Genomic DNA, 20,860 nt, shown 5'->3' with positions numbered 1-20,860 from the left:
GAATATATTTGAAAGCTACTTTAGACCACTTCCGGTGGCAATTGCTATCCAACACAATCACAGAGTTGGAGGGGGCATGAGGACTTCTGGCCCACCCCACCCCTTGCTCCATGCAGGAAATACTAAGCTAGAGCACCCACAAAAGATGTCCACCTATCCATCCTCTGCCTGAAGATCTCCACCAAGGGAGAGCTCTTGGCAGGTGGCGCCATTTTCAAACGGTGCTTACTGTCAATGAGTTTCTCCTAATATTCTACTAAAATTTACCCTCCTGTAGCTTCAGTCCATTAAAGAACAATCCTGTGCTCCGTGGCATCACAAACCTAGTTTCTCAGGTGCAGTGATGGAGGTAAACACTGCTTACTTGGTGCTGCAAGGTATTATACAAACCACTCACTGCACTGTGTGGGACAATTTAAAGTGGCTTTTACAATATGTAAGCCAGTATAACACAGCGTAGAATCATCGTTCCATAGGCAAGATTACACTGAAATAAGATATAAACACTACAACTCTGTATGCCCAGAAGGTAATTTAAAGATGTGTTACTAGTCCACATTAAAAAAAACCTTGTGGCTTTAAAAACAGATTATTTTGGCATAAGCTTTTGTGAAGCATACTTCATCAGATCTGTGGCATATTCATTCATAGACAGATATGATGCAATGGAGTTGAAAGTTTATGCCATTTATCTACTAGTCTTGATGGTGCTGCAAAAAAAAAAAAAAAAGAATCCCCTTGCAACGGACTAACAGGACTAACTTATCTGGAAGTAATAGTCCTAGTTACTAGTCCACTAATCTAACAAGTAGTTCACAATGTAATTTTGAGTATGTGATTAATAAAAAGAAAGCAGTAGATTCTACACCTGAACTAAGGAATGTGGTTTAAAGTTGGTTATTTCAACTTTCCGTCAAAGACAGTCATGCTAAATAGACATTAATGATGAACACATAGACCCTCTCAAATATACACAAAGTGGATCAGGTCGTCTTGTGAGCAGAATGATGCCCAGCACTCCCGGGTAACCACCTTGCAGAGAAATTTTCATTTCACATAAGCCTCTGGGCAACATTCATTGTGCTAATCAAATTACTCAGGAGATGTTTGGATTGCATGTTCTTGACGGGAAGTTTTGGTTATAGGATCAGGTGAGGGGTGGGAGTGGGAAGTCCTTGAGTATACGGAAAAGAGATTGTATTGTCACATGAAGGAGATTGGCAGCATCAGATATTTTACCAGTTGCATCAGATTCTGAGATCTGTTGCCTGTAGCTTTAAGGGGTGGAAGAGGATGATGCAATTGTGGGTGTTGTTGGGGGTGTGTATATATATGTTGTCTCCCAAACACACTGAGAGAGAAAAACAGGCTCACAGAGAAGACAGGTAGCACTTTGAACTCCTGATTGTTGTCATTCCTTCCTTCCTTCCTTTTTCTCCGCTGTCAACGAAAGATCGGTCCCAGCATGTCGACTTCTTTCATCCAAGTCGAGAAGCTACACCCAACGCCTTTCGAGGTGGAATACTTTGACCAGTATGATTTCTACAGCCTGACGGACAGATACAGCAGTAAGTGCACTGCAAAAATGGGGGAGAACCCAAGGGCGGGAAATCCCATGTTGTGAAGGGATTCTTAGGGTTGCTGTAGAAACTATGCCCTGGGTCGTTTGAAAAACACTGGCATAGATAAAGAAGAAACATATAGAAGGATGGCAGGGAACTAGGCGCAGTGTAAAACCGTCATGTTGAACAGCAAGCTGTGAGTGATCCCATGCAAAAGATTGCACCTCTGTTTGCTGCATTAAATTCTAAGACCCCTGATTCCCTTCTCACAAATCCCCCACCCTAAAATTTGAATTCCAGCTTCACCCACATAAAGCCAAGTTTTTGTGCATCTTTAACCACTGCAGCTATGTGCTGCCGTAAAGTTGGTTAAAACAGGTTACTGGTCTGTAATAGCATTATACTGTAGTCATTTTGTGGCTTGCCTACAGCGAGGGAAAAGGATGCCAAAGGGTTAACAAATCAGCACTAAGCGAAGGCATCCCTGGATGACGTGGGTCAGTCATGTGGTGCGTTTTTCCTTATAAACAAACAGCCCCAAGTTACCACTGGAACTCTTCACAAACAGAGCGATGCATAAATGTGAATCACTCTGGTAGTGCCCGATTCACAAGATGACTAGCAAAGATCTACTGTCGCTGCATGAACCACCTCTAGCTGTTCAAGTCTTTGGAAAAGCAGCTAGAGGGTATAATTTCGAGTAGCAAAAAATGACCCCAGGGGAAAAGGTTAAAGGGCTTAAGTCACAGCTCCCTAGGCTGTTTTTCTTCATCATCCAGGAAAACTGCATGTGCAAAGGACAAGCCACGGCCGCTCACCTCTCTGGAAGAAACCTGCTTCTTAGGCTGGGGTGTGTGGTGAAATCAGCATTAGCTAAAAGCAGCAGAATCCCTAACCCTAGTAACACAAAGCAGATGCAAGCTAGTGCATGGCCACCCCTCACCCTCAAAATAATTAGCCATTTGGGGAAATTATAGTCCAACTGCCTGTGATGCAGAATACTATTAACTTGTGTTCGATTCCACCAGGTGGCTCCTCCCGCAAAGGTCGTTCCAAGAAAGAGGCGGAGGATCATACAAACCGCCCAAATCCTGGGGGCCATGAACGTAAGATAGTATTGAAGCTGCAACGCACGGAGCAAAAGCGGAAAGGGACAGCATCCAAGAAATGAAAAACACAGGTGAGAGGCCTCCTCTGTGAGGCTCAACAAAATGGCCGCCCTTCTGCCAATGAAAGGACACTACCCACTTACATGAACAAGATGTCCACTATATAAAAAAGGGGCTGCCCCTTATTTAGAGGCAAGAGACATAATCAAAAACAATGGGAGCGGTACAGATTTAGGGTAATACATATTTAAAATCTCTTCACTTACTACTGGGTGTGGATCAGGTGTCAAGCTGATACACACACATTGGCCGCAGGAAGTTGTGGTGTGCATTGCTCACAAATCTTTCCCTCACTTTCCCCCCTATAGCTCTGAGTCTGGTCACAATACTCAGGTTCTGGACACAACGGCAACGTCGATACGGAGATAGCTGAACGCCACGCAACGGTGGTTTCTTTTGAGGAGGAACAAGGTCTACTGCTCGCAGCAAGTGAGAGCGACGCTGAAGAAGGTCAGGATGACCGCAGCCCAGCCCAAAAACCAACGAGGATGAGACTGAGGAAGAGACAGCCACAGCAGGCATCCCTCACACCTCATAAAGGCCAATGGAAGGATGCATATTTAAGCTCAGTTAGAAAATAAAACCTTCCAAGCCTTTCCATTTGGGTTTGGGTTTTTAAAATTGTATTGCAAACTGCCCTGAGGTAAATTTACAAAGGGTTATATACAGTTGATATACAAATGTATCAAATAAACAATATACAGATTTTAATATCTTGCCTGGGGGTGGAAACTCTTCACCCGTTTACTTACTGATATGTAATTGCCTATGTAGAAGTATTAGCCCTTTTCCCAATTTTAGGGTGGTAGCTGGTGATCTACAAGTAGTGAAACTGGGAAAATCGTGGATAGCATGAATTCATAGAAAAGCTGCATCCACAGAGCACCAGAAAGGGCAGAAGGGAAGGCAATATATTCAAATTGCACACCCCAAACCAATATACTTTCTAGATTAAATAAAGATGCATGACTGTTTTCTTGTGACACTCATTTGAATGGAGCCGGGCCAGGAAACATGAGGAAAAAGCAGAAATTAACACCAGGAGGGGAAGGAGCTACATGTGAGGACTAAAAGCTTCTGGATAAAAAAAAGAAGCCAAGGCAAATTCTACAGTGAGCTTTATTAAATGCGCCATCCTCCCCACACCCACCCTTAGTGGTAATGTTTGCTGGAGCACATTGCGGAAAGAGAAACTTGTTTTACTGAAGCCCTAGGCAAGGGGTTCACACCAGCAAATTTTAAAACAGCTTCTAATGCGTATATGTTACGAATTTCAGGCTACACCCCTCCTCTTCCCCATCACCACCTTAGTATCAGTTCGTACCAACAAAAGACACAAAGCTTCAGAAAGTGGTGGGGAGGAACCAAAATGGTGAGCCGATTAGCAGCGACACAGCCATAAATTCTGGCTTCTCTCCTTTCCTGAAGCAAAGCAATCTCTTGACAAACTTGGAAGTTGGTAGTTGGCATACATACCATGGGCTATTTTCTGTTTGTAAGGAGAGAAAGACAATTGAAAATGAACTCTTGCGCCCCTGTTCCATTGACTAGCACCACCACAATCCCATTTGGGGATAGGGCTTGAGAAATTATAACCCCGATTGTAACATTTTTGTGCAGCTGTGAGGGCAATTTAGAAATTCACAATTAAGCCGTTTCTCTTGGATCATGGTTTACATCCAAGTCTCTTAAAGCAAGGGATTAGAGAAAAATAGCTCCCTCTACACTGAAAATTTTCTGATCCTCACAACAAGATTGGTTACTGCTGCTGTCATTTGCCTCCATATGTGGAGTATCTCAAAACAGATGGAAAGATCAGTCTCTCATGGACACAGCATCTTTAGCCATTTCATGAGGCACAGAGATTACAACTGAGATGTCTGAGAAACGATGAATGCAGCTGAGGGACCCATATGAGGGAAATTAGCTGAGACAGCTCTTTTTTTCCAGAGAGGTGCCACTAGATGTGTGGGAGGAGACTCCCAGTATGCTACAATGAGTGCTGGAGACATTATAGCTTATATAAAAAAATGCAGTTATGGTGAGAATTCACAGCATTAAGTATCAGCATAGGTAGGACTGCAGAACGAACGAGAGGACAGTGGTTATCGGCAAAAATGTCCTGACTTCCCCTCAAGAGCTGGTATCAGTTGAAGGCACTTCGTAGTGTGAGACGGAGGATGACATGGGTATCTCCAAGTCCTAATGCAACATCCAGAGATGTTCAGAGGTATGAGGTATTGTTTGCCAAAGGATAAGAAGAAGACACTGAACTTGACATTTAACAGAGACAAAAGTCATCCTAAGGGACAGTGGATGGGCCAAGGCTAGTTACAGGTGGCAGTGATGCAGAGATGATGCATTGCCAAAGGAGGGGAGTACCAATTAGGGTCATGAAGACAGGTGGTCCCCATCTTAATGAAAACGATGTTAGTAGCCAGTAAAAGAGCATTATCAGCTTATAGTGTTGCCAGTTAAAAACTTGATTATTTAGGAGTGACATAGTTCAATCAGGTGCAAAAAGCAGCTGGGCAATGCTGCTGTTGCTCCCTCATTAGGCCACAGAAAAGGCCAGAGGCATCATCCCATTAAAAGTTAAGTGTAGCAGCCTTAGCAGGACTCATAACAAGTGCGGACGCAGGGCACCACTGGTGTGAATGATCCCAGTTCAGAAGAACACAGGGCGCCCACTCCTATCCAATCAAATACAAGGAGTTGACCTATATAGAACAGATGCCAAGTCAATTGGAAGCCCATGAAGTGGCTTTTTTTAAAAAAACCTGGCCCCTTAGGACGGTTCACAGTTGCTGTACAAATCTCTGTTCTCTCGAGTAACTCAGAGGGGAGAGATTTTAACGTGGCAGGGGATTGGCAGTCTCTTTGAATCCATCAGGGAGGGGTTTCAGCTCAGGTCCTGCTCGCCGATGCTTTGGCGAAGATATTCCTCATACAGCTGTCTCTGCAGAAAAAAAGAGAATTACTTGTAAGCTGATACACTGGCCAGCCCCTTCTCCCAGGAAGGATATCCCCAACCTACCATTACCCAGAATCCCACACAGGAGTTATGAACCCTGCCTCTCCTAACCATGATCCTTTGGCACAGATGCCAAGCCCTGTGTCATAACTCCAAACCAAATTCCCAAAGCTGTCAACCTTTTTTTCTAGCACCACGTCCACTACGTAGTCTCGCCTGTCCTCCAGCTGCCGCTTCTGTTTCTTTGAGAGAGTGGGCTTTGTCCTAAGCAAGAAAGGAGGAGGGATATGTTAGTGTGGTGCATGTCTCCTCTGCACAAGGCTCCCTTAGCGGTAAGCCGAGAGAGCTTCTTACCTGAAAGTGTAACTGGCCAAGAGCAGGAGGAGAATTGAGAGGCCGAGAAGACCAAAGAATACTGTTAAGGTTTGCTCTTCAGGGACAAGGCTCCACATGGAAGCAATTGGACGCTGAAAATAAGATAGTGGGTGTAAGACACAAGAGTTTGTATTCACAAAGGAAATCATAAGAGCTCACATACTATTTGCTTTAAATATTTTTTTTTACTAAAAATCCAAACATTTTATGGCAAGGCAATCCAAATTTCCTACTGACAAAATTGAAATTCTGTGTCCTGCAAAAAATAAGCAATATAAGCATGCATGTTTTAATTATATTAATCATCAACTGTTCTACTATCTAGGCGCTGCCCAAATTTATTGTTTGCTTTTTAAAGAACCACAGTTGCTTTCACCCCAAAAAACAGTTTTCTTATTTAAGAAAAAAGAAAGAAAACCGGGATTCTTACTGCACTGAATCCTGCAACCATGTTGCATCAGGGAAGAATTATAGACAGCACACAGCCAGTTATCTGTATCAAAGTTAATTTATCTAGCATTTGTGACTACAGGGTATATCCAGTTAGTCACACTCCGAGGATGCCCATTAAAAATAATGTGTACTATTAACTTAGGTCCATTCTTTTCTTTTTTCCCCCATTCTTTTCAGTGGGTCTAGTCTGGGTAAAGCTTGGATACAACCTTCTGACTTATTTCTTCCACCCTCCAGAGATGCACAAGTGAGGAAAGAATGGCAATTTTCTAATTGCTCCTTTTAAAAGCTTGCTTTCAAACTCTTATACGTGAAAGCTAAAATATGGCTTCTCCTCTCCCCTGCCCCTCCAAATGAAAGCAGAGATTCAGCTACAGTATGTTACTTTTACACTTGCACAGAATTGTGGATAATACATGGCTCCAGTCATAAAAAGTGTAATGGAGCTTAACTGAGGAGAATCCTGAGAAAGCACGGGGGAAAATAGTGATTATGGGGCACTGAGGAGCAATGGGAAGCTGAATTGAGGGAAGGTAAGCAAAAATAAGCACTCACCATGGACAGCTCTAATGCTTGGCTTTGCTCTTCTCCCAATACCAAAGTCCAGAGTTGGCGAGCAAAGGCTGTACCAAAGAGCAAGGTCACGAGGAGAAAGATGGGCAGGAGGCAGCCTGCTAGCCCAAGCAGCGCTCCCCGGAAACGAGCACGGAAGTTGCTGTTTCTGGCCTCACTGGGCACATAGAGAGGAGAGAAAAGAGCAAAACACACACACTGGGGAACAAGGAAGACCACTACAATGTCCCAGGCACTCAAATCCTGCTACCCCTAATGCACTCATAGATGTCTATTTCCTGATTTCCTCTCCAATCTCTTTCACAATTTCTAGAGAAGATCTCTCCGGCCCCAAACACACGTTAATTAACTGCTCAATGTCCCTCCCACATGCGTTTCACTTCAGGGCGGCTAGGTGGTCTTGCTAACCTGCCTTTTCATCCCATAAAAACTTCACACTCCATTCTTCCACCTGTGATTTGATGTGCTACCCTGCTCCCTGCCAACTGCTCCTCACAGCCCACCCCTTCACAGACTGACAAGCAGCTTCAGCTCTTATGAGGAATATGGCAACGTTCAAGACATTCATCATTCGCTTCCCACAATGCCGCGCTCTTACTTGTCCTCTTCTAGCAAACGCTGCGTGGCCTCCTCGATGAGGTGGCAGTCCCGCTCCAAAGCGTTGAGTGTGTGTTGCACAGTTTGGCTGATTGTCTTCTCGATGGTTCGGCAGATCTCCTCAATCTGATTAACGCACCGGCTTGGCTGAAGGACAGTGTTAGGCTGGTTACACACACCACCATTCATAGCCCATCAACATCCTCATAGCAAATCTCACTTTTCTCACACACACCAAGGTGCAACTGTTTTGCATATTTTATTTCCCCTTCCCAAGGCTCCCCACCTTTTCGTTAACTTTACTTCATGGAGGCTTACCCATCACCCCCACCTCTGAAATGGCAAAGGGTTGCCACTCACCTTATTGGAGTTGGGGATGTAGATTGTGGGCATATCAAACCCGCACTTATTGAGGCCTGGGCGCTTGCAGAGTTCCTGGACAATTTGCATCAGCACCCTCTGTCAGGAAAGAGAACAGATCAGAATCAAGAAAAAAGGGAAAGACCTTGTGCTGCTTCCCTTATTGAAACAGACATTCTGTCTCCCATTTCTTGATCATTATCCTCAAGACAACCTCACCCTGTGAGTACCTGTCTGTCACCTTCTGCACCCGCCTCATCAGCCTTGCTGAGGTAAAAATGCAGCTTGTCTCCGTGCCCCTCATTGAGGTTCTCCACAATGTTGAGAGTGCGTTTGCAAAGGGCCTGTCCCATGGGGTCAAAAAAGACCAGGATGAGGTCGCAGAGCTGGCCTGGAAGCCAAGACAATGGCAGAAGAAGGGAGTTAATCTACAGTAAAAGATGCCTTATGCTAAAATATTATCCCTACTGCCACTGTGGCAATGCGGCATTTCTCTATGAATTCTTGCCACAAGGTTTTATCATCACTTGCAAAGATATTTTCACAAATTCTCCCAAAGACACTTATTACTAATTATGAAATAAAGCAGCAAAAACTTAATTAGGAAAAAAACAGCAAAAAAATCAATTTTCCCTCCAGATTCCAACCACCACCACATCTTTGTACCCCAGAGTTTCCTTTCTTTATACCTCTAATCCAGTTCTCCCCACACAGGTCCATTTTCTTTTGAATACTAGCTTGATCCAAAATAGCAGTTCTTCCTGATGCCATTTTCTAGATCAGGAATGGTGAAAATGTGGCCCTCCAGGTGTCACTGGACTCCCTTCAGCCCAAGCTGGCACAGCCAATGGTAAGGGATAATGGGAGCTGATGTTCAATGACACCTGGAGGCTTACAGGCTCCTCATCTCTGCTCTGGATTAAGAACAAAAAGAAAACCTGCCGGCTCAGGCCAAAGCCCCATCTAGTCCAACACTCTACCTAGTCCAACACAGAATGATCAATCAAGATGCCTGCAAGCTGAACCCGAGCACAATTCCCAGCAATTGGTATTCAGAGGCATAATGCCTCCAAAAGAGGAATTCATTAGGAGAATCTACAGCAGGAGACAACTCCATTCCACTTATCCACACTGCTACACTCACCAAACCAGATAAGTGCCCCTTCCACATCAAAAGGGTATTTCATGTCTCCGTCCACCAAGCCTGGCGTGTCAAGGAAAGTGACCAGGGGGAACTGCTTCTGCTTAGAGGTACATATCTCAGTGCTCAGGTACTCTGGCACACCTAAAAGAAAGAGGAGAGGAAAAATTAAGACTCTGAAGTCGGCTCTTACCACTGACAGATGCTAAGCACTGTGTCTGTGCTCTACGTCTCCTGAAAACAAACACCGTACTCCAAATCATTCTACCCACTGTGGTGGTGTAACTCAAGGTGGCGGAGTTCCACAACACCATGTATCTCAATGACTTGATGGCATGATTTCAACAGCCACCCACAAATCCTGTAGATGCCAGTTGCCTGCCTTAAGGAACAACTGATCCAATTCATGTCACCATTTAATGCAGAGGTCCACTCCTTGCTCTTAATTGTTTGCAACTAACCTTTGAAACTCTGCAAGGCCTGGAAATGGGGGTACAGATGGAGTGTGGCATTACCCTGTAAGAGGGGGGGAAACAGAAGAGGTTAGAACATAGGATACTGTACTACAGTACAGATGGCATTGAAAAGATCAGACAAAATCATGGCCATAGGTCCATCCTATATGTTAATTGTGAATTCATTATTTAAGTTCTTCAGTTATTCCAGATCACCTTATCCACTCAACTGCTTATATAAGTGGAACTGATGCTGTTACACATTTACAAGAAATCAATCTTTGTGAGTGTGGCACCATCTATACTTAGGAACTCCTTGCCTATTGATATCAGTAATTTCTATATCCTCAGTCCAGAGCATTGCAGGAAGGCAGCCATTTTCTCTTGGAGTATTGTGAATCAGAAAAGGAAATTCTTACCGTGAGAGATTCTCGCTTCCTTCCACTAGTGATGAAGGTGAAACCCTGAGTCTCAATAGCTACACCGGTTCGTTGAATGTGCTCCTCAACATACCTGCAGGAAAACATTGAAGGGAGCAAGATGCTTTTGAATGATGGAAATGTCATTTGATCCCATTCCCACCACAAAACTATCCTGGATATCTTGTGGATTATAGCCCCCCTCTTTGCATACTGAAACCAGCCAGTATGAATGTGAGCCCTCTGGTACTCAGAATATCCTGTCCAACCCATCAACTAGCAATAATTCATAGCATACTGTATCTTGCATAAATACCAAGGAGTGCCACAAAACGACACCTGTATCTTTTGTTAGTGTGTATCAGTGTTAGGAAACCACCCTAACAGCCCTCCAGACACACCAATGCCTCCTATTCAGCAGCAACACCTTCCTCAAGTCATCAAACACTTGGGGGGGGGGCTGAACTGGAGGTTTGGCAGACTTGAAATGCACCACTACCAAACCCCATAGAATTTCCCCAGAGCGCCACGCACCCAGAGCCAGATTTAGGTTTGATAAGGCCCTAAGTTACTGAAGGTAATGGGGCCCTTTATATGTCCAGCTGTCCTTTGTCAACAACAAATTGTCACTGTTTTTCGTGTTGAATATATGCTATATGGTAATTTAAGGACCTAACAGGTATCTAAAGCCATTTACCACTGTTGCTGTATGTAGGTTTTATTTTATTTGTTTTTTTATCTTATATTTTGGAAATGTACATCCAGTAGTTTTTTTTCTTTAATTTTTTTTGGGGAGCCCAAGAGAGTGGGGCCCTAAGCTATAGCTTGTTTAGCTTATACGTAAATTCAGCACTGCCATGCACCCATGCCAACACACCCCTTGGCACGATACTCTGCTTCCAGCTCACTTGGGTTTGCCGAAAATGAGTCTCTTAATGTCAGGGTTGTGGGTTTGAGTCCCACGTTGGGCAAAAGATCCCTGCATTGCAGGGGCTGGTCTGGATGACCCTTAGGGTCCCTTCCAATCCTTCCATTTCTATGAGTCGCTTTGCCCTCCTTTGTATATCCCTCTTCAGCTCACCAGTTGATGAAGCTGCTCTTGCCAGCGCTGTGGTTGCCCATCACCATGACAGTCACTTTGCGGCGTGGTGGGAGCAGAGTCAGGCCCAGGCGCCCCCCAATGGACACCAGCCCTGGGAGGGGGAGGGGAAAGGTTAGCTCCTGCACACACCCCCACGCAACCCTTCAGACGCCCCCACCACCCCCGACCCAGGAAGACCCCCCCCCATCTTTTAGCCCCATCCCCAACTCTCACCATGACCCGGATGCACATAAAGCGAGTGCGCCTCCCGCAGGACCCGCTCGGTCACGGATTCAGACACGCTCGCGGCCACTGGGTTCGCGGCCTCGCGGGGCTTCCCACCCTTGCCCCCAGGCATGGCTACCGGAGAGCGAGGAGCTAACGGAAACGGCAAGGAAGCCTGGGAAGCGGAGCGGAAGCAAGGAAACTACAGCTCCCGAAAGGCACTGCGCGCGCGGGGGGAAGAGGGGCTTGTCTTTCCCATAAGGCATCGCGCCAGCAGGTAGTCAAGCCGCGTAGACGTTGCTGCTCTCTTAAGTAGACTCAGTTGTACGCAGCGGCACTACCCAAAGGGGGTTCGGTCGTGATGGTTGTTTGCAAAAATTTCTGGTTCCCGATTGCGGGTGGCAAGAACCTCGGTGTAAGAGGCAATACCGGTGGAAATAGACGCGAACGTGGAAAGCTCGGACCAGGCAGGGACAGGTGTTCCCTTTCGCTTGCTTAAAAATGATGTCCTCTGTTAAGTTGTGGGTAGACATAGCAGACGACGCAGCGATTTCTCCAAAGCACCTCTTTATTTGTAAGCTGGAACAGAACTGAACAACAAACAGCTCAGCCGGCCTGCTTTTATAGGCAGCCAGCTATCAACATTGTAGCAACAACAACCCAGGGTTTCCCGCCTAAAGTAACTGACATAGACCTGAGTGAAAACTATGTACATGATACTCCTGGTGGCCAGTGTGAGAACTTCAATACATAACATCCTCCATCCCCAAAACATATTTAGCGTGGTGGGGTTACTTTTTAAAGGCTGAAGGAATAGCATAGATCCCTGTGGTGCAGCTCTCCCCGACATACAGATGTAGGGAGCACTACACCTGTTGAACCGCGTTTCACATTCCAATCCTATGCAGATTTAAGCAAGGCTAAAAGTTCATTGATTTTCATGGGTTTACCTCCCCTCAACATTCCAGCCAACCTAGGAGTTCGAAAGCATGCAGTGGAAGTAGATAAATAGGTACCGCTCTGGCGGAAAGGTAAACGGCATTTACGTGCACTGCTCTGGTTTGCCAGAAGCGGCTTAGTCAGCTGGCCACATGACCCGGAAGCTGTACGTTGGCTCCCTCGTCCAGTAAAGCGAGATGAGCACCGCAACCCCAGAGTTGGACACGACTGGACCTAACGGTCTGGGGTCCCTTTACCTTTACCTCCCCTCAACATAAGATTATGTAACTAAAACCCTCAACAAGGAATCTGTGCTGTAGAAACATACTACTAGGTGTGCTGTTGAACCGTCATTTTATAGAGAGAGAGAGGCATTGTAGGAAATCTTCAGGTGTTGGCAAGGCAGATTTTAACTTTTTATATGGTTTTTAGCACATGGTTTTATGTGCAATTGTTGTAAACTGCTCCAATATTTTTTATGGGTGTTTGCTGTTGTGCCACACCTACTGGAGTGAGTAAAATTTAGTGCAGCGTGCCAATATATTGGTCAAATGCCACAGTTCAGGACTGTCAGAAAATGGGGCAGAAGTTCTAGCATTATACTGTAATCAGGAAAACTCACACAATACTGTCCTATCTAAATGCACCCTTCAAATCTGGGATGCCCCACCTTTTTTTGCCCCCAACATGACTGTTGTCTGCCAGGTGCTCAAAAAGATGAGTGGGACCATTTCCTAAGCAATCCAAAGTTCACAGGTGGAGTCGTATCACCAACTCTTAACAGGTACTTCTAAATTTTATGTAAGTCTGGTTACATATTACATACATGGAAGAGAGCCAAGTGGGCTCTGCCTGTTGAGAAATGTGGATTTTCTGCTTGAAGACTGCCAGAGAAAACAGGAGGCAATCCTTGTCAAAAAACGCAAGGAAGTAGGAATCGTTGTCCACCTTTCTCCATCATGGCCTTATCCTCCAGCAACAGACTGTCTTGCCATTTAGAGGGTTAAAGTGCAGAGAAACAGACTCTGGGCCTCCATATGACGTTGGACTCCAATTCCTATCAACCCTAGGCAGCATTGCCAATAGTGAAGGATGATGGGAGTTGTAGTCCAGTAACATCGGGGGGGGGCAGGTTCCCCATCCCTGCCCTAAGGCAAGCAGAACAGCCAGAACTCCAGCCTATGGTCTCTCTTTTGGAAATGAGGATTTCCGACCAATGCAAATAGCACTTTCAGAGGAGGGGTTATTTGTGTTCTGTAAGGGCTTATTCTCTGAAGATGAGAAGAGCAAGCATGGCAACAGAGCAAACCTGTTTGTTTGTTTGTTTGTTTGTTTATTTACTTTGCAAAAGCAAACTAAGGACAGCCACAAATTCTAAAATGGAACAGGAACTGTTAAGTTGTGGGTGAACATATCAGACGACACAGCGATTCTTCAAACAGCTCTTGTTTATTCACAGGCCAGGACAGAACTGAATTGAAGGGTTCAGTCAGCCTGCATATATAGAGTTCCAGTCCAATGTAACTGTAACAATTTTCTAAAACTATCCAATCACTGAATGTCACTTTTGATCTACAGTATCCCCCTGCTGACCCAGGGTGAGAACTTCAGTACATAACAGGAACCATTCCCACAAAATTCATTTTAGGTAGGCCTTGCTTGTGGCTTCAGTCCTGTATTGTACTGAATGCAGGTCAAGTCAGGACTCCAGGCCTGTTGTGAAAATCCTGATGTGGAGCATAGAGGTGCGTTTATATCTCTGTGCGAAAGTTCAGGCCGCTGCCCTTCAGTAACTGAGCGCAGGTGTCATCTAGCCATTCACTCTGAGCCACTGTGAAGTGTTTCTTCCAGTTTCCAACAGTGCCTGCAGGTGGGAAACCAGGTCAGAAAAGAAAAACATTGACAGCCTGGTTTTGCCAGGCACCTTTCCTAGCAGTCTTGTGTTTCATACTCTGTCTTTATGGGACCTTGCAGTTCACTGCAGAGCACCTGGGAAATGTTCCAAAGCAAACACAGCCTACTGAGTCTTACTGTAACCCTCTTAGCAAGAGCAGAACCACTAGGTAATTTCAGATCCTGGTAATTTAATTGTCTTACAGGGTGACCTTATATGTTTGACCTCACCTAACAAATAACATTTCTCATCTCCCCAAACCCCTGTTCCATGCTTGGCAATTGCTTCTACACTTCTGATATTGTTGAACAAGAAGCCAAAACCAGTTCCTAACCCCAATAAAAAGAAATAACTTCCGGACTTTGCTTTTGCCCCATTTAGAATGTGACAACACTCCCTCCCCCTCCTGCATTCTGCAGATTCTCCAAACGGTCCCCTAAGACCTGTTTTCTCTCACCTTTTCTCATGAAGGGTGACACACTATGGTCCACGAGAGAGGAGGGCAGGGTGCTGTAATTAGCCATCGGGTTTGCTTTCATGCTCTCAAACTTTGTGTGCTCCACAATCTGGTTCAGAACTGATTCTGGGAGTTCTAGGCCCATAAATTGGATCACTTTTCGGATTTCCCGGGCTGGGTTCTAAGGAGAGAAAGACAACATGGGAAGGAGGATTCGGCCTGTTAGTGATAGAGAGTTTACCTTAAGGCACCTCCCTGGCTTTAGGGAGACTGTGTCTCCTACTTAACAGAGGGCAGTCCTCTAGCCGAAAGGCTGTGTGGCCCAAGTCCAGGTGTAAGCTGGAGAAGCACAAGAAAGGAGAGCGGGGGCCTTGAAGATGCCCACCAACAGCATCAGAACAGCAGACTAAGCAAACACACAGGCCGCCCGATTACAGTCTTCCTCGCAATGGTGAGTTATAACTGTGTTGCTATTTAAATTACAGTAATTGTCTAAATATTTGCAGCTATGCATATACATCAGCATGTCCACATTGTATGCAAATCAATGTCCTCTTTTTTGTGATGCATGTCGTTTTTTAGAAACGCCTAAGTGCCCCCCTCACATTTGTTTCTTGCTAGACTGCGGCACTGCCGTCAGAAAGTACCATCTTTGAGATGTGTGTTTGTGTGTGTGTGTGTGTGAGAGAGAGAGAGAGAGAGAGAGAGAGAGAGAGAGAGAGAGAGAGAGGCCTTCTTACCTCTTTCATATCTTCATAAAAGAGGTAGAGGACTGGGTGACGGTCCTTGGCCTCCCACCAGCCACGAACATGATCAGACCAAGAGCCCCAGGCAACTGCAAAAAAAAAATGGACCAGTAGAAAGTGAACATGGCATCTCAGATTCGTCTCACATCTTCCTCCCTGTGTCCTGATGCACAGACTATATTTTAGTTATTTATTATTTTTTAACATTATATTTCTACATCACCCTTTACCCGGGGATCACACAAAAATGCATAACATAGTACAAATCAAAAACAATTACACCCCCCCCCCCGTTTCTACCTAATATCAAGGTAGGAAAGAATATAGTGAAGGGCTTTGTGGATTCACGTAATTTTCTCCTTCTGCGGTACATTTATGTTTCTGTTTATTTTTAACTTTAAAAACTGATCTTCATCCAAAAGGATTGTAGCATAGAGTGCAATAACCACCACTGCACAGGTATCTCAGTAGGCCCGTTCTCATCACATCACTGAAAACTGAGCCCAGGGATCCTGGCCTCTTTCCCTGGCCTTAGGAAGGCTCTTGAGGGTAATGTCTTCTTTCCTCCCACCTCTTCGCCTCCTCCACTCACCCTTCCCAGCAACGAAATTCTCCAGAAACTCATTCCAGGTTCCAGTCTCTGGCATTATCTTGCTCATGTGGTGGAAATGGAAATAGGAGACCACATTGTCCTTGGCATTTCTGGCCACATAAATGACCTGCAGAAATACATCCGAAAGAAAAGATGACAGGGAAGTCTAAGCGCCAGGCCTCTCGCTCACCCTCTCAGCTCCAATCTGTACTCCTCTCATTTTGCCAGCAATTGCCTATGCCTTGCTTTTAATCATTAAATGAAGTGATGGTTCTTAAATGGAAGCCCATGTGATGCGATTTTTATTAAGAATATTATTTGGGTTGGGTTGGAATGTGTGTGTGTGTGTGTGTGTGTGTGTGTGTTAGTTCGTTCGTTCATTGCTCAGTGGAATGAAACAAGAAGCAGCCATACCACCAACCCACCAACCACCTCATCTGGATTGTGCTGGTGTTTAATTCCTTTTAGTGGAAAGAGGTTATGAAGGCTCAAAGCTGGTCTGGAAGGACAAATTCACACTACTCAAAATATCGAAGTCTAGAAGCGGAAATTATTCCGTGATAAAAGCAAAAGCAAGACAATGATGAGGGCTAAAAGAAGAGACCCGTGCTCTTGAAACATCCTCTCTTTTGGTGACAATTCCACATGATCATGGCTTCGTGCCAGAATATCAAAACTACAGAACTGAGAGATTAACATTGGTTTAGATTGAACCTTTCATCAACCTCACCCTGGTGAATTATCCTGACCTTGCATTTCTGTTCCCAAAAAGAAGCAGGAAGGAGCTGAACCGGGAGGTGACTTTTGAGTATACGTGGAGAGGGCATTAGGTCTGCCTGTTCAACACCTGAAAGAACAGAGGACACAATCCAGCCTCATGATGATAAGCCCTTCACTCTACCCTCACCGCTCTCTTCCCAAACGTTAAACAGTACCCACTACTCACCAGAAACAAAAGGTTTCATAGGAGGCATGTCTATGAAGGGCATCCGCTCATAGATGGGTTTCTGATTACATTTCTCCAGGTCACCTCTATGCTGAACCATGCTCACTATTTGCTGGATCCAGGTGGTCCCTGCCAGAGGAAAGTGGGAAAGCATGGTAGTTAGTAGTGGAGTGGGAAGAGGAAGCTCTAGGGGGTTAATGGGGGGATGGCAGGCGGTTGGCGAGCAAGCAAGCAGGGGCACAGTCCCTAGTATATTTGCAGGTAGGTATGTTATAGGACCCATGATAGTCTTGTGATTGAAATTTGTTTTGAACTGTCTTTTATGCTGCTGCTCAAATTAAGCACCACCACCATTCATCCAGTGTCCCACCATCCCTTATGTTCCCTTCGTATCTCCCCTCTGCCATGCTCAGTTTTCCTTATTTCTCTCTTTATGAACCCCTTTACCTGCTTTGGGGTAAGTGCAGATGAGAAGATCGTCAGGTCGGGCTTTAAAGCCCTGTATGGCACCCCAGTGCTCGCGTAATGTATTGGGGAAAAGGACCCCTTCAATCTCCTCCAGGGTTGCTCGCTTGGGGTGCGTGGGGTCAAAATCTCCTGGCCCTGATTCAAGATCCATCACCTGGAAGCAAAAGATATTGTAGTCAAATATGACCCACTCCTTGTCCCCCCCCCCCCCCCGCAAAGAGCTGGTGCTGCTTCCTTTAGTGGTTAAGAGCGGTAGTCTCGTAATCTAGTGAACCGGGTTCGCTTCCCCGCTCCTCCACATGCAGCTGCTGGGTGACCTTGGGCCAGTCACACTTCTCTGAAGTCTCTCAGTCCCACTCACCTCACAGAGTGTTTGTTGTGGGGGAGGAAGGGAAAGGAGAATGCTAGCCGCTTTGAGACTCCTTAAAGGGAGTGAAAGGTGGATATCAAATCCAAACTCCTCCTTTACTTCCTTTTGGGCCAAATCCTAGTAGGGGAGTAAAACTTCATGGCCACCTACCAGCTCTCCTCTCCTTTCAGACAGCTGCACTTCTCTCCTTTCTTCTGTCTTCCTCTTGTTTCCTGAAGTTAGTTCCTGACCCAGGAATTGCAAATTGAGAGAGCAGGGTGTGTGCTTCCCCAGTTGAAGTCTCCTGTATGCTTTGGCTGGGCATCCAGCCAGGACCTTCCCTTAAATTGGCAGTAATTCCCCTAGTTGGCTAAAATTGTGTGAGATAACTCTCTCTCTCTCTCTCTCTGTCCCATGATACTTTATCAAAGGCACTGGTATGGAACCTCAGTCTCCACCCTAGCTAATTTAACCCCTTAGCATGTGTACACAGGTAGCAAACCCAGGTGTTTCCTGAACAGCCCAGGATAAGCTTTGTCCTACCATATTCCTTCATACCAAGGGAAGGGCCTTCAACCTTTGATCTGCAGTTACTGTACTCAGTTCAGGGCAAGGAATCCTGCAGGTCTAGATAACAAACCTTTACAAATTAGTACTTCCTTGACTCAAGTCGTGGCTCTCTGGAAGGAATGGGACAGGAGATGGACCTGGAGGTGATATTTGAGCATGCAGGAAAAGGACATCGCCTCCACTTGTTCCACAACTGCAACTCCAGAGGGTGAACATCCAACCTGGTGCTAAGAAGCCTTTCACACACTCAAACTCTCACCCATTATATCATTGAATCGATACCTATTATTCACCCGAGGGATGGATTTTGGAAGGCACGTCTCTGTGAAGGGCATCTGAGCGCATTTATGTAGATCTCTTCCTTGTCCTATCAAGTCTACCATTTCCTGAAATCAAGTAGTCCCTGGCATGAGGGTGGTCAGAAGAGGCATAGAGAGGGCGTAATAGTCAGCCAGTGGCCTCATCTCAGTATCCCCCTCCAACTGCTGTCTCTCCCAGAGGGAAGGACTAGACCATGTGAAAAATGAACATAATATTTTAGCTGCAGTCCACACATTTTCAGCTTTGTATTCTTGTTATTTAAAAAGTGTGCCTAGACATTCCATTGTTGTGCCCATAACCTAGGTTTAAGGTGCCATTTAGCTCCTAGCCTTCATATCTCAGTTTCTAATACTGCCTGTAAACCATATTTTCTTACAGAGAATCCAGGTGTCCTGCCTGATAGTTTGACCTTTGCCCCAGGGGCGCAGCGTGAGGGAGTTGGCGGGGCCGTAGCCCCGGGCATACAATTTTGAGGGGGCATGAACCAGGCACCCCCATGCAGGGATCCCTGTCCCGCCCTGCCTTCCGCCTGGGGTCTCTGGACCCCAAAGCCCAGCCTGGCCTCACTACCACATCCCCTGCCCCCTCACTGAATGGCTACCTGGCCAGTGTCGGGGGGGGCGGGATTCACACACCAAGGGTTGTGTCAGCCAGCTGGGCTCCCCCCTGCATGGGTGGGCCGGTGGTGCAGCACAGACCCACTTGGCTCTGGTGGTGAGAGCTGGGCTGGTGCAGCGGGTTCTTTTCACCCTCTCCCCCTCCCCCCCCGGTGGCAGGCGCCCTGGGCACCAGCAAACCATGCAATGCCTCTGCTTTCCCCCACTACATGCCACAATAGAAAAGGCTCAACCTCTGTTTGTTCAATTTAGAGCAACACTTAAATATCATTTGCTACTGTCCACCCCATGGTGTGTTATTGTGGACATGTTCTTGACACAACAATTGTACATTCCTGGTGGTCTTATTCTGCTTTGTTAGTTGTTCTGTGTTGCTTTCCTGACGATACCACATTATTGCTGTCTGGAGGGATGACGTATAAGCAGGTGGTGGCAACGAGGGAGAAATAAGACAGGTCACCCATTGTTAGTCGGTTGACGCTGCAAAAACCCCACAGCACTGCCCTGGAAATGTTTTGTTGCTCAGAGAAGAGAGGAGCATGCAACAGAAATACGTTTGTTTTTCATAAACAAAGACCCACTCAAGCACAAACTATGTGGGAAAATGTGGGACCCATTTGCAACTGCCCCATTTAAGACCTAAAACAAAGCGGGGGTGTTATGTACTGAGTTGAATAGGATCCAAACTGCAGCAGTCTGATTGGTCCTAGAACAATAGGCTCCAAAAGGCAGCAGTCTGACTGGTCCTAGAACAATAGAATTCAGAATGCAGCAGTCTGATTGGTCCTAGAACAATGCAGCAGTATGATTGGTTAGCAGGAACCACCCAATCATGCTCCAGATAGCAGTGAATCCACAACCTGATTGGCTTACAGTAGAATTCCGGAATTAGCCAATCATGTGCAGCCTATTGTGTAAATAATGTATATAAAGCAGATAGCATGAAATCACTTTGCGACTCTGAGTATATTTCAGGGGTACAATTTAAAACACCCAAATGTCATGCGGTGAGGTGGTGATCAATCTCTCCTGCCGCCGCAGCACTGCCTTCCCCCAGCCAGACTCACTTCCAGCATCTGCCGGTGAGGAAAGGACTTTATAGGACCATGTAGATATGGCGAATGGTGGAGGACAGGCGCCAACAAACCCTTTCCTTGTGATCCTCTGGCGTTTGACCCATTCAATTTAGATCTGATGAGGAAAAACCCCTGCTATTTTTAAGGCTGTGCTCATATTGCTGCCTTAGAACTCAGTGCTTGTCTTCATCAGTGCTTTTCACAGATCCTTCCCCCACCTCAAGCTGTTCACATCAGCACTGTTTCGTTAGTTTCAGATTCGTTTCTGTTTGTGTACACACCAAGGGGGGTTGGGAAGTGGGTAGGAAGGCTCTAGGACCCCATCGGAGCCTCGAGCCCCCTTCCCAAAGTCCTAGCAGGCACCTTGAGGGCTGTGGCGAGGGTGTCAAATGGCCCCACACAGGGTGGCATATTACCAAGGTCCACCCCTGTTCACACGTTTGCTGGACATGAATTAGGAATGGCTTAAGGACTCCAATCGGTGTGGAGCTGGTTTAATTA

General features: G+C 45.9%; 3 protein-coding genes across 3 annotated transcripts; 1 reads left to right on the top strand and 2 right to left on the bottom strand.

The window, feature by feature from the left end:
• Positions 1–1,338: 1,338 nt before the first annotated feature.
• LOC309355652 (nuclear protein 1-like) lies at positions 1,339–3,705 on the top strand. Its single transcript, XM_081886623.1, has 3 exons — positions 1,339–1,568; positions 2,591–2,742; positions 3,040–3,705. Exons 1-2 carry the CDS (start codon positions 1,466–1,468, stop codon positions 2,731–2,733), a joined length of 246 nt encoding a protein of 81 aa, XP_081742749.1. The 5' UTR covers positions 1,339–1,465; the 3' UTR covers positions 2,734–2,742; positions 3,040–3,705.
• A 127-nt stretch (positions 3,706–3,832) lies between these two features.
• On the bottom strand, positions 3,833–11,587 carry LOC309355651 (uncharacterized protein). The gene is made up of 12 exons (XM_081886622.1): positions 11,394–11,587; positions 11,160–11,271; positions 10,079–10,172; positions 9,666–9,720; positions 9,208–9,348; positions 8,294–8,454; positions 8,064–8,162; positions 7,705–7,850; positions 7,089–7,263; positions 6,060–6,172; positions 5,885–5,969; positions 3,833–5,690 (listed from the first exon to the last, which is right to left on the bottom strand). Exons 1-12 carry the CDS (start codon positions 11,515–11,517, stop codon positions 5,634–5,636), a joined length of 1,362 nt encoding a protein of 453 aa, XP_081742748.1. The 5' UTR covers positions 11,518–11,587; the 3' UTR covers positions 3,833–5,633.
• A 2,166-nt stretch (positions 11,588–13,753) lies between these two features.
• On the bottom strand, positions 13,754–18,142 carry LOC309355190 (sulfotransferase 1C2-like). Its single transcript, XM_081885774.1, has 8 exons — positions 17,947–18,142; positions 17,406–17,580; positions 16,959–17,087; positions 16,762–16,859; positions 16,013–16,139; positions 15,415–15,509; positions 14,675–14,855; positions 13,754–14,187 (listed from the first exon to the last, which is right to left on the bottom strand). The coding sequence occupies exons 2-8, from the start codon at positions 17,575–17,577 to the stop codon at positions 14,075–14,077; spliced, it is 915 nt and encodes a 304-aa protein (XP_081741900.1). The 5' UTR covers positions 17,578–17,580; positions 17,947–18,142; the 3' UTR covers positions 13,754–14,074.
• Between the last annotated feature and the right edge of the window lie 2,718 nt (positions 18,143–20,860).

The sequence above is a fragment of the Podarcis melisellensis genome (genome assembly GCF_964234715.1).
Source record: "Podarcis melisellensis genome assembly, chromosome: 13".
Taxonomy (NCBI): domain Eukaryota; kingdom Metazoa; phylum Chordata; class Lepidosauria; order Squamata; family Lacertidae; genus Podarcis; species Podarcis melisellensis.
Note: the sequence above shows the minus strand (reverse complement) of the source record. Positions and strands in the feature narration are given on the sequence as shown.